Source organism: Chrysoperla carnea, chromosome X, assembly GCF_905475395.1.
Source record: "Chrysoperla carnea chromosome X, inChrCarn1.1, whole genome shotgun sequence".
NCBI lineage: Eukaryota > Metazoa > Arthropoda > Insecta > Neuroptera > Chrysopidae > Chrysoperla > Chrysoperla carnea.
In genome coordinates this window covers 28619275-28632575 of record NC_058342.1, presented here as the reverse complement: position 1 = coordinate 28632575, position 13301 = coordinate 28619275, and the positions used below count along the sequence as shown (strand labels likewise).

The window sequence follows — 13301 nt, the reverse complement described above, 5'->3', positions numbered from 1 at the left end:
CTCATTTATTTTAATAGCCTGGATGCACCTTACTTCATACACCTGTATTGTGAAGCCCCTTCCTCTTTCGTTGTAAAGGCAGAAATCGAATTCGTAACTCTAGTGAGTGTGAGATTCATTTCAAATTAGTGAACGATTAATAATTATCGAAATCGATGCTTTCCTGCGAAAAAAGCTTTTTTTTCGAAAACCTTTTCATACTGATACTCATTAGGTCTTTACCATTTTATCTTATACAAAGACCTTCCTCCTCAGGAAACAAATTGTCACGTCAGAAACTCTCAAAGGCGTGTTATTTCAGAAAATTTGTACAGAAACATTTCGCACTTCGAAAATTATAATTATTTTTTTCAAAAACTTTCTGTTAAACGAATATTTTGTAGCCCTTTACAAAATTTTAATTTTTTGGAAGCATTTCGATTAATGACTTCTACAGAGGTTCAAACATTCCGTAAAATTACAGGGGGTGAACATAAAAAAAACCCAAAATTAAACTGTAAATAATAAAAAATTTATTTATGTTCTATAAATTATAAATTTCATGTGTGTTTATAATTACAGTTTAAAAGTTTATTTTTTTGCAATGGCTGCTTCATCTTCACGCGCATATGTTTGTAATTGTTCTTGTTTTTTCGTGGCAATACGTTCTTCACGTCGTTTACGTGCTTCTTTGACTTTCAATCGACGTGCTTCAGCTTGATCACTTAACATTTTACTTCTGGCTTTTTCTGCCTTCTTTTTGTGAATGTATTCCATTAAGACACGCTTGTTTTTGAATACATTACCCTTTGCTTTCATGTACAAAGCATGGTATAAGTGTCGGTCAATTTTCTTTGCTTCACGATATTTCTTTAATAATCTTCTTAAAACACGCATACGTTGTACCCATAAGTCCTAGCAAAAATAAAAAACAATAGATTATCGATTTAAATAAAAAATATGTTAAAAATATGCTCGCGACTTTTCTATGGCAATAGCAAAAACTCGACTGTTTTGGAAATTATTTTCGAAAAATATAGAAATTTGAAAAGTTTGATAAATTTAAAAACTCTCTGATATTTCTATTTTTTAAAGAATGCTCTGATTTTCTAGTAGAATTTGAATTCTCTGACATTTCTTGGTTTTCCAATAATGTGACTATCATGTAAAACCCTTCAAAATTATAAATTTATCTTCCAAAAAAAGTGCCAAAAACCACCAAAACCCTTGCTTACTTGGCCCATACAAACGATTTCACATTTTTGTTTACGATAGGCACCAAAAGGGTGGCCACAATAATCAACATTTAAAATTCCCTAGCAATTCTCAATTTTCAAGTAAATTTCTGATTTTATTAAATTAGAGATTAAAGCCGCAGTTTAATTGAATATTGAGCAAATATTTTCTAAGAAATTCCCTGAAAATCATCCGAAAAATCGTTCTTCTTATCGGTTTTTGGAGGACATCCAAGCAACTATGTATCCAATTATCAAATGAACTCAACTTTATTCATTTTCTGGGCCTAAATTACTTTATGTACCAAAATTTCATCAAATTCGGTGAATAATTTAAATTTGACTCAAAAGTACCCAAAACTCGATTTCTGAGGTATTGTCAATATTCTCAAATGAAGAACGATTTGTCGGATCGATTTCAAACAATTTTAGTTTAAGACTTAAAACAAACAAAATATCCCAATTTCACAAAAACAATTGAAATTACCTTTTGGGGCATACGAGCATTTGCTGTACCCTTCCTTTTACCAAAACCACAATGACGTCCTTTACGTCTGGCTTCAGTATTTTTACGAACACGTGCGCGACTGTGTACAGCTACTGGTTTCTTGATGATTAAACCATCTTTAATCAATTTACGAATATTTTGTCCTAGAATTAAAGAAATAGAATACATTTAGCATTTTTCTATAGCAACTTCGGCTATAGTAAAACCTCGATAAAATAAATCTTCCCTTTTACTTAAAATACGAAACTTCATACTTAAACCTTTCAAAAGCAGATGGCTCTATTATAAACAAATGATTTGAAATTGAGCGATGCTTTCAAATGCTCAAAATTATTTGGTTTTTTTTTTAAATATTTTTTTTTGCAAATGTCAAGTTTAAAACGAGGGACTCCCTGTATAGGGACTGTCGGAATTTTTCAATTGGGTCATTGCAACCGATTTTGACTGTCGTTACCTAAGTAGATTATTAATCAATTTTTGCGTCTGAATATTTCGAAAAATTTCAAATGTAATAAAATATGACATGTGCAAGATAAATTTTTAAACAGGGGGCCAGATGTAGTTTTTATATATTTTTATATGATAATTCCCATTCTTACAATTATCGACCCTTAAGGGGCCTTAAATGAATTAATTTAGAGGTAAATATCTGAGAAAAATATTGTTTCTTCGATTTATTGTGACCTCACGAAGTAAAACTTTTAGCTTCTAAACCTCAACTTAAACCCTTCCGGAAAAAAAAACGAGTGTGGTTATTTGGACACTATCACGTGTTTAGCGTGAGTCTTACGTTAACATAATTTGGATTTGATAGATTATCCTTTTTGAAATTTTTCTCAGATTTTCTCAGGATCAGCGAATGGAGGACGTTTTCACAATGTTAATCAAAAAACCGAAAAACAAATCACAGGCTCGCGCCAACCCGACCCATTAAAGGTATGACTAACCTGTGGATCAGTGAATGAAAACAATGACAGAGAAAAACAATTTTCTGGGGCCTTTTTGAAGTCACGAACGTTAGCCATTAGATAAAGTTCGTATATCCTTACTTGAAATGGTAACACATGATTTTCGTTGCCCATAAAACAATATGAAAAAGTCAATTTTTGTGAAAAACAATTTTCACATAATAAATTGTAGTCCTACCCAACATTCAACATATACAACAATATTTCACAATGTTGTGAAATATTGAAAACTTACAAAAATGGGCCAATTTTTTCTCAAACTTGTAGAAAACGTGATTACATTTATATTAATTATATTAAATTTAAGAAAGTACTGCAAATGTGAAAAAAAATTTGTTCAATGTTTCAAATTTTGAGTCAATTATTAAAATCTATCGTTTCAAACGAATTTTAAAACATACAAATTAATTATGATGACCCCAACAAACATTACCCGTTAATATTGGAGCTTTCACGTAAAGTAAAAAATTTCATGGATTACCACGCTGACAAACAAACAAAAAATTGTAATTTTCCAACTTACTTGAATTTGTGTTAGCAATTTCATTAATTTCATTTGGATCTAACCAAACCTTCTTGCGACCACATTGCATTACTGAGGCTGCAAGCCTCTTTTGTAATTTCAACGAACTGCAAAAAAGAAAAACCATGCATTAGAAAAAAATTCCATATGCAATTTTTATCACACACACACATAAAATTTTTAAATTTTCATCACATTGTGCAACATATATTTTCGATACAATATTGATGAACATTTTTTAAACAAAATTAATATTTTCTTTTAAATTATATTAAATGAAAATGAAATAAAATTACCTCATGATTGCGGTGTTGTCTCAATACAATGGCGACCGAACCTATAAAGAAAAAAACACAAGTATTTTAGTAATTAAAAAAATAATAATTAAAACACGAATTTAATATTTTTATTTAGACACTATTTTGATTATAAATAAATAGAAAATAAATTTTTATTTTGTTAATACACTGAATAAATTTTTTTTTAAAAACACTTTATAACCCAAATCTACTCACCACGTGCAATTCACCCAACTTGAAATAGAAAGGAACTTGATAAAACTTTTATGTACAAATAATCTTTCCTGTATGCGATTGCGTCCTATGATGCTACCATCTAGCGGAGTTGATTTTAAACAATAAACAAATTCAATTTCAAATTATTCGAAAATTGAAGCGCGAAAAAAATAATTTTGTTTTTAGATACATACAAAAAAAAAAAAACAATTTAATTTATAATAATTCCGACAAAAATTATAATCGATACAACCATCATGGTGTTTATTTTAAAAAATAAACTGAAAAACTGAATATTAAATATAAAATTTATGAAACAAAAGGGATCAATACATATTTGAAACCTTCAGCTATAGGTTTGGAGAAAATGGAGAAACTAAAGTTTTGCCTTAATTTCACCCTTTGGAAAAATACTAAAATTTATTTTTTTTTAAACATTCAAACAAAAGTTGTTTATTTTTTATCTTTTTTACAGTTTACAAGATTTGCGAACCAAATAGGACTCAATTGACCTATGTTGCAAAAGCTACGTTTACGAACTCAAACTCACTTTTTATGCCTTGATAAAAAATTCAGTTCGATATTTCTTTTCGTTTTTGTATTATCGTGGTTTTACAGACGGACAGAAGGACAAACGGAGAAGAACTAAGTAATCAAGTGAATTTCTGAACACCTACATCAAAGTTTTCTTTGTCATTAATATTTCTCAGCGTTACAGACTTAGAATTAAACTTATATTACACGACTCGGACTTGCATACGAAAGATTCCGTACCATCAAACAAGATATAACATTGTACTAAATACTTTTATGAAAGAAATGAAAAGTACGAAACCCTAAACTCGCATTTGACCGGTTTTTTTAGAGAGCATTCATTTTAACCCCGTAACACGGTCAGGGGTCGGAGGGGATTAATTCAAAAGCTTTCAGTCGAGCTACGACAGAGGGGACGTGTTTCAGAAAATAAAAAATGTCTACTTTATAATACAAAAACTGCGTTTCATACATCTGGCTAGGGGAAGGGGGGGGGGGTTTACTAAGTAGCATGAAAGTTATAAGAAGGAGAACGATCGCTATAGAAAATATTGTCCCCGAAATATGGATAAAATAAGTGAGGCGCTGCGACCGCTAAGCAGTATAAAAGCGGGCTGTTGTGCGCTAATTTGAAATGATATATCAATTTGTACATTATGCAACTAACTTCATCTACTTGTACTCATAAACAGCTAACTTCGCAGATGCTACTTCTTGATGACAGTGCGGCTGGTGGCTGAAAAATGAACTATAAATTATACAAATTTTCAGGGACAGACGCGCTAATTCTTTAACACGTAGCGATCGTTCTCCTTCTTTATAACCTTCATGCTAAGTAGTTTAGTTTGCATAAACAGAAATAAAACATAAAAATGTCAAATAATTCATTTGATAATTCAAATATTCATTTATTCATCAATGACGAAAATATCGAAAAACAATTGAATACGGAATTAATAATTAAAAGTGAAATGGAAGAGCATTTTATATTAATGGAAAATGAGGGAATTAAAATTGAAATATTGGAGGATAATGTTAGAATGGAAGATGGAACCATTAAAAATGAAATATTTGAAGACAACGTTATGGTGGAAAGCAGAACAATTAAAAATGAAATATTCGAAGAAAGTGTTACAGTGGAAAGTGAAACATTTAAAAATGAATTATTAGAAAACAATGTGTCAGTTACAACGGAAGAAGCAATACTCATACTAAACAACAGTGCTAAAGGAAAACGTGAACGAATTGGAACAATGGAAGAAAACGGCAGTGCTAGAGTGAAACATGAACGAATTAATGAAAATGAAGAACATTTAAACAAAGTGAATTATGAAAATATTAAACTCGAAAAAGAATTAAATACAGAAATAATAATCAAAGAAGAAATATTAGATGAAAGTGTTTTATTAGAATCACAAATAATTTCCACTAAAGTTAAACAATTTTCATGTGATATCTGTAATAAAACATTTACACAAAAAGGAACTTTAATTCAACACAATCGCATTCACACGGGTGAAAAACTATTTCCATGTCATATTTGTAATAAAAATTTTACACAAAAAAGCAATTTAGCTCGACACATACGGTTGCATACTGGCGAAAAACCGTTTTTTTGTGACATTTGCAATACAAAATTTGCTGATAGAAGCAGTTTAGCTCAACATGAACGAGTTCATACAAGAGAAAAACCATTTTCTTGTGATATTTGTAATAAAACATTTGCACAAAAAAGAACTTTAATTCAACACAATCGCATTCACACGGGTGAAAAACCATTTTCATGTCATATTTGTAATAAAAATTTTACACAAAAAACCAATTTAGCTGGACACATACGGTTACATACTGGCGAAAAACCGTTTTTATGTGACATTTGCAATAAAAGATTTGCTGAAGGAGGCAATTTATCTCAACACAAACGAGTTCATATGGAGAAAAAACCATTTTCATGTCATATTTGTAATAAAAGTTTTACACAAAAACCCAATTTAGCTCGACACATACGGTTACATACTGGCGAAAAACCGTTTTCTTGTGACATTTGCAATACAAAATTTGCTGATAGAAGCAGTTTAGCTCAACATATACGAGTTCATACAAGAGAAAAACCATTTTCTTGTGATATTTGTAATAAAAAATTAACATATAGAAGCTCTGTACTTAGGCACAAGGCGATTCACATTGGAAAATAAGCATAAAATCGATTTCATAGCAAAATAAATTTCATGGTTCTCAACCCAACGAAACCCAATCCCACATTTTTGCCGTTCCGAGTGGTTGCACGGCTCGCCCCCTTCTGGATCGTGTCCTATGGGGACCCGATGTTGTTATAAATGGCATGTTTACGTATGTGTTTATTCGATTTTAACGCTAAGATAGATGTCAGCGCCACGAGTATGAAAAAATGTAAACTATACCTGTTACACTCGTCTGATTTTTTCATTGAATGAAAAGACAAAAGATATTGATCCTCTAGTCTTTTATAATTTTGTAAACTTTGCAGTTTGTGTCCTCATATAATTTTTTTTTTTTTTTTCATACAAATTTAGCACCTTTGAACTTGAATTTTATTTTTTAGATTAAGTATTTTCAAAAGATAAACATAGTTTAGCTTTTTATTCTTAAAATTGATTGACAAAATTTGTTTAATGTATATTTTCACACAAATAATTCTTTTCCATCTAACTTTTTTTATTTGTGCTTTACGAATTATTATTTTTTTGGCACTGATTGATAATCGTATTCCTAAGTCATTTTGGACATTGTGGGGCCCATAGACAATTGGGTATTTGCATGATTTTTTTTTACTAAAAAGATATTCATGTAACAAACAGCCGAGAAAAAATTTGTTTTGAATAGCAATTTGCTCATTCTAGCAAAACACAATTTAACAAGGCGTAGTTATGAAACACTGACTTCATTGTTCTTATCGAATTTCTCTTTTTAGTATCTGTCTTTAAAATGCTTATATCATTCGTATTTCATAGCCTTTTTTAATTTTAATTTCACTTTTTATCATCTCGCTTACGATTTATTTCAAATTTTGTTAAGAAATTCGAAAAATAAATTTCATGCAAATATCTAATTGCCTACTTTGTTAAATGTTTACCTAATCCAGCCCTAGTTTTAAAAGAGCCGCTATCTTAGATGTAAAAATATGTATGTTCAATTTAATTATATTTAATAAATATTTTTCACATAAATTTTCATTATTTTTGGTTATCCAACAAATTTTATTTTCTAAAATAATTCTTTAAGTAATTTTAGATTTGACAGAGTTGCATCACAATGCTATTACACTTTTTAGTAAAGATGTGTTACAAGATAGAAAACTTTGAAGTTTATCGTAAACATTGTAGTTAGCAAAATAGAAAAACTAAAAGAAAATTAAATAACGTTTCTTAGAGTTTATTCACTTTAGTCAAGGAAGTGGAGGTGATAAAGGTATCAAACTTAAATTGTGTTTCAAGGTTCCGGAGGCTTTTTTGGGGACTGAAGGGAGCAGGTACGTTGAGAGTTCTCGTCATGGTATTGGTTTCCGACAGATAATTTTGAAATGTGATCGAATTTTCGATTCACAAAATTTTCCAACAATTTATTGTTGTCTTCGCTCGGGTGCAATTTTATTTCATGGCTTTTAGATTCATTCGAAAAAGCTGTTTATGGAAAAAGGGCTCAGAGCGTGTGCAACTAGGGCAAAATTATCCGAAAATTATTGGCCAATATAAACTCAAAAAGTATATACATAAAATCAGTTTCTCAGAGAATGATCTCCGCAGATTTTGTCATGAAGAGGGGGAAGCTGTAATACACATTCTGTGTGAATGGCGAAAGCCTCTCTCAGATGAATTGATTTCGAAAAAAAATATCCATTTTATTCTATGAAATTGTATTAACGTCGGTTACCAGGGGTAAAATAAATATAAAATTCATTAAAAAAACTTCACATTAGAAAAGTAATGTGAAGTCATGTCATGTCTTTACAGTCTTTTTGATATTATCCAAAATGGCGGACGATCATACCCATACGTATAGAGCCTAATACTAATCCACAGAAATTTTTCTGCTAAAAAAGTTTAACAACGCCTGAGTAATTTGATTTGAGGTTAGGAACAAGGAAGTAACAAATGTAAAATTGGTAAATAATTATTTTCATAATTCAAATAATCATTTGTTCGTCAATGAACAATTAAACACGTAATTAATAATTAAAAGTGAAGTAGAAAATTATTTTATATTAACAAAAAATGAGCGAATTATAATTGAAATATTATAACCCTTATATTACCTTTAAAAATGAAATATTTATAAAAGCAACGTTACGATAGAAAATGGAACAAGTTACGGTGGAAAGCAGAACATTTAAAAATGAAATATTAGAAGACAATGTTACAATGGAAGAAGCAATACGTCAACAACAGCAGTGCTAAAATGAAACATGAATTAAATACAGAAATAATCAAAGATAAAATATTAGGTGAAGGGTTTTATTTGAATTAGGATAAACTTGTTTAGTCAGGATAAAAAAGTTTGGCAGTCGCAGCACATTAGTATCAGAGTTAGTATTTTACTCATTAGTGTGTAGGGTTAAGGCGGCAACAGTGGCTATAGCGGGAACACTGGCGCAGTAGGCATTGCTTAGAAACTATAAGAGATATCGTTCTAACTTTTTCATGCTCTAGGCGGCCTTTCTATGCGTAGATATCACAATTTCGCTATATCAAGGTATTATTAGTTTTACTGGAAAATAAGTATAATTGACATTATTTTGGTAAATACTGAACTTCCACTCACGCAAAATTGCGGCGCGTGGTGTAGCTTAATTCCAAAATGGCGGTTTTGTACTCAGTGGCTCAAATCACTTGAGGTCACAGTGGTTTATGCTCCACTGTGTACTCATTATGTCTACTAATAATAACATTACTTTACTATTAGAAAATTAAAAAAATGCTATATTTTTATGCTCGTTTAACGCCAAACTATAGCGTTAATAAAGTTTTCAGTGAAGAGCCAGAAAAAATGTTGAGATTATTTTAAATACTGTGCGTTACTCTTTTACGGATTAAGTACGAAGGAATGCCGAAGGTTCTTTTCAATAATTTAAAAATGCCAGATTCATGGAAAAAAAACGAAATGGCAGGAAAGAACTGTCTTTAAAATTTTAAAAGTTGAAATCCAGTACTTACTTTAACAAAACCTGAGGAAACAACTTATAAAACCAAATGAAACGAAGTTCGGCATTTGCAGAGGGAACAAGAATATTTATTCTGGACGAAACTTCTACAATCACGGTCCAAAAACCGCAGAAAGTAATCGCACCAAAAGGTCGTAAAAATATAGGCAAAGTAACAAGTTGTGAAAGAGGCACACTTGTTACCACTTGTTGAATTATCAGTGCGAGTGGAGTAGCGTTACCCCAGTTATGGTATTCCCTAGAAAAAACGATAAGGATTTCATGATAAAGAATACACTTCCGTGTACTCTTGGGCTTGTAACTCCAATAGGGTTGATGAACTGCCAAATTTTTCCAGAAGTAGTCACTTTATTTAAGCAAACTAATACAATTCCAGAAAATGAATAAATAAAGACTGCTTAGATTAAAAAAACAGCATTATTATTTGACTTATATTATTGGTGATTCACTGTGAACTTGCCTGATTCACTGTAAACTGAGGGCCTATTCACTGTATCCGACCCCCAGTACAAAGTGGCTCAAAACAGTTTTTTTTTTTAAACACTGCCTATCTCCCAACATGTTACTCTGTTGAACTAAATCGATTTAAATACTCAATATATATTAGTTACACTATACACTACTGCTATTTGCATCTTCCTAGCAATCTTCTAAGTCAAGTGAGGGGTGCTTGAAAAAAAAGTGAACCACTGTTGCCGCCTTGACCCTATTCGAAATGGAAAACAATTTATTTAATTATTCAAATAATAATTTATTAATCAAGGAAGAAAATATGGAACTCGAGAAACAATCAAATACTGAATTAATATTAATTAAAAGTGAAATAGACGAGCATTTTATAATGGAAGATGAGCGAATTATAAATGAAATATTGGAGGTTAATGTTAAAATCGAAGATGGAAATATTAAAAATGAAAAATTTGAAAACAACGTTTCAATGGAAAATGAAATATTAGGCGATAATGTCACAATGGAAGAAAACGGCAGTGCTAGAGTGAAACATGAACGAATTAATGAAAATGAAGAATATTTATACAAAGCGAATTATGAAAATATTAAACTGGAAAAACAATTAAGTACAGAAATAATAATCAAAGAAGAAATATTAGATGAAAGTGTTTTATTAGAATCGCAAATAATTTCCACTAAAGATAAACAATTTTCATGTGATATTTGTAATAAGAAATTTACACATAAAGGCACGTTAGTTCGACACAAACGGGTTCATTCTGGAGAAAAACCATTCTCATGCGACATTTGTAATAAAAAATTTGCCGATAAAAGCACTTTAGCTCAACATAAACGGATTCATTCTGGAGAAAAAGCATTTCCATGTGATATTTGTAATAAAACATTTACCGATAGAAGCAATTTAATTCGACACGAACGGATTCATTCTGGAGAAAAACCATTTTCTTGTGATATTTGTAATAAAACTTTTAATATCAAAAGTAATTTAGTGCGACACAAATGGATTCATACTGAAGAAAAACCATTTTCATGTGATGTTTGTAACAAAACATTTACCGATAGAAGCACACTGGTTCAACACAAACGTATTCATACTGGAGAGAAACCATTTTCTTGTAATATTTGTAATAAAATGTTTACCGATAGAAGCACTTCAATCCGACACAAGTTCATTCATACGGGAGAAAAACCATTTTCATGTGATATTTGTAATAAAAGATTTAATATTAAAAGTAATTTAGTTCAACACAAACGGATTCATACTGAAGAAAAACCATTTTCGTGTGATATCTGTAATAAAAAATTTAATAGACGTAATAAATTAAGTCAGCACAAACGGATTCACGTTAGGGGGCGTCCATAAATTACGTGAGGTGTTTTTTTAAATTTTCTGTCCCTCCCTCTCCCCTTGGTGAGATGTCGTGAGGTTTTAGTCAACCCCCTCCCCCGTCCCCCAATCTCACGTGAGATTTTTCAGAATGTGGGTTTATTACGTAAACGCGTTAGATTGTTTATTGTAAAAAGAAAAAAACAATTTGGTTTGTGCTTTTATTTACGACTAGTTAAGACTACCAATCAATATTGCTGAGAGTTATAAATGTAATAAAAAGTTAATCATATTACGTTAACGCTTAAGATTAAATTTTAAACATGTACATACAATTTGGATTAAATTCAACAAAATAGTATAATATTTTTTTGTTTCAATCAGAAAAAAAAATTGCGTGATATTTGTCGAGACCCCCCTCTCCCCAACGTGAGATTAGATGATATATGACTCGACCCCCCTCCCCCCCTTAATCATCTCACGTAATTTATGGACGCCCCCTTAGAGAATAAGCGTAAAAACGATTTCATAGCAAAGTAAATTTATACAACAGTGCAAACAAAAAATAAGTTTTTGCCGCCTACTATGAAACTTATTAAGTTCCGATGTGGAGATCTATAGGAATTATCACTGAACTCGGAACTATCACTGTCACTGAACTCGTCTCTTCTTTTTATTACTGTAACGCAACGGTTTTGTTTATCTTGACAGGAAGGGAATCTTCAATTTTAATATGGAAAAACCATTTTTCAAACTATGGATTCTGATTTTGTCGTTTTAGATGACTAATTCTAATTATGGTTAGTGGCTATAACCGATATGTCGCTTTATCCGATGTTGTATTGAGTCAGGACCTTGCCAATTCGTTGTAAGAATCGATTTGTTAAAATTTTGACTGCATTTTGATTTACAAAGTTTATCTTAAAACCGTTGGAACGGAAATTACTTGTTTTTGAAACATTTTTTGTCTTCGAATTGTTCTATTAAAAGTAAAATTTTTGTTTGAAGATATTTGGGACCAATATGGTCGCTATTTTTTTAGGTGTAACAATATGTATGTTAAATTATATTTAATAAATATTTTCGACACAAATTTTACACATTTATTTACATTTTTGTTTTATTTAAAAGAAAAATTAAGGAAATGCAAATTTCAAAGTGATCAAGCTGAAATTATGCTTCAAGGTCCTGAAGGCTTTTTTTGAGAGATTCATGGGAGGATAGATTACATCATGGTGTATTTTTTTCTAAGACATAACTTAAATTCGGTTTAGGTAATTTTCCAATAATTTACGCCTTGTTATTTTCGATGGTATGGAATTTTTTTCTGAAAAAGGAAATATGGTGAATAATAGGTGAAACCAATTTTAAAATTGGAGGGACGCGTACCCCGAAGGGAACATTTTTTGGCATTTTAATAAGAATGAGTTTTATGAAATAGGGCAAAAAGTAAGTATTAGTTAGGAAAAGTAAGTGGGATTTATTAATGATCTTAATTCGATGAGACAACTGGCTAGGATTTGAGCTAAGCTGAAGGTCTACAAAAAATCGATTGGCAACTGCAAAACATTTTCCGCTGATTAACTTCGAAATATACAGTGGAAACATTTCTGATAATAATGAGCCAATAAATATATGAAAAATACTCCATTCATCGCTTCTTAAAAAGTAGGGCTAAAATTTGTCTAGAAATAATTTTGGTTTAGAATAAATTAAAAGTTAGTACATTTTATGGGAAGAGCAAAAATTATCTATTTGAAGTAAAACTGGTATTCATAAAATTAGCTTTGAAATAATAATGTTTTCCCGCTATTTGTGAAATTGGTGGTTGTACAAATAGAGGTCTATGTTCGAAGGTTTCGGCTCTTAACTCTTAAAAAATTAACCCTTCAAATTTTTTATAAATGAATACCTAATTGTATCAGGTTCAAATTGGTCAAGAGATTAATAACAGCAAATGTTTATCCCTTCGTATCAATTTTTATTTAATAATGTTTTTTTATTAAATAATATTTTAATTACAATATGATTTATGTTCAAGGTA

At 30.5% G+C, this 13301-nt stretch overlaps 2 protein-coding genes across 2 annotated transcripts; one reads left to right on the top strand and one right to left on the bottom strand.

Moving 5' to 3' along the window:
- Positions 1-489: 489 nt before the first annotated feature.
- LOC123302088 (60S ribosomal protein L19) lies at positions 490-3801 on the bottom strand. The gene is made up of 5 exons (XM_044884873.1): positions 3729-3801; positions 3510-3550; positions 3214-3320; positions 1702-1865; positions 490-894 (listed from the first exon to the last, which is right to left on the bottom strand). Exons 2-5 carry the CDS (start codon positions 3512-3514, stop codon positions 571-573), a joined length of 600 nt encoding a protein of 199 aa, XP_044740808.1. The 5' UTR covers positions 3515-3550; positions 3729-3801; the 3' UTR covers positions 490-570.
- A 4627-nt stretch (positions 3802-8428) lies between these two features.
- On the top strand, positions 8429-12278 carry LOC123302283 (gastrula zinc finger protein XlCGF52.1-like). Its single transcript, XM_044885150.1, has 3 exons — positions 8429-8823; positions 10223-11280; positions 11763-12278. Exons 2-3 carry the CDS (start codon positions 10232-10234, stop codon positions 11767-11769), a joined length of 1056 nt encoding a protein of 351 aa, XP_044741085.1. The 5' UTR covers positions 8429-8823; positions 10223-10231; the 3' UTR covers positions 11770-12278.
- Positions 12279-13301: the final 1023 nt, after the last annotated feature.

Bases quoted from the DNA above. Each gene is read 5' to 3' on its own strand.
- LOC123302088 (XM_044884873.1), bottom strand. The intron at 1,866-3,213 runs GTAAGTTGGAAA...CTTTAATTCTAG, and splicing joins AATTGCTAACACAAATTCAA to GACAAAATATTCGTAAATTG. The intron at 895-1,701 runs GTAATTTCAATT...TATTTTTGCTAG, and splicing joins ATGCTCGTATGCCCCAAAAG to GACTTATGGGTACAACGTAT.
- LOC123302283 (XM_044885150.1), top strand. From the start codon at position 10,232: ATGGAACTCGAGAAACAATCAAATACTGAATTAATATTAATTAAAAGT.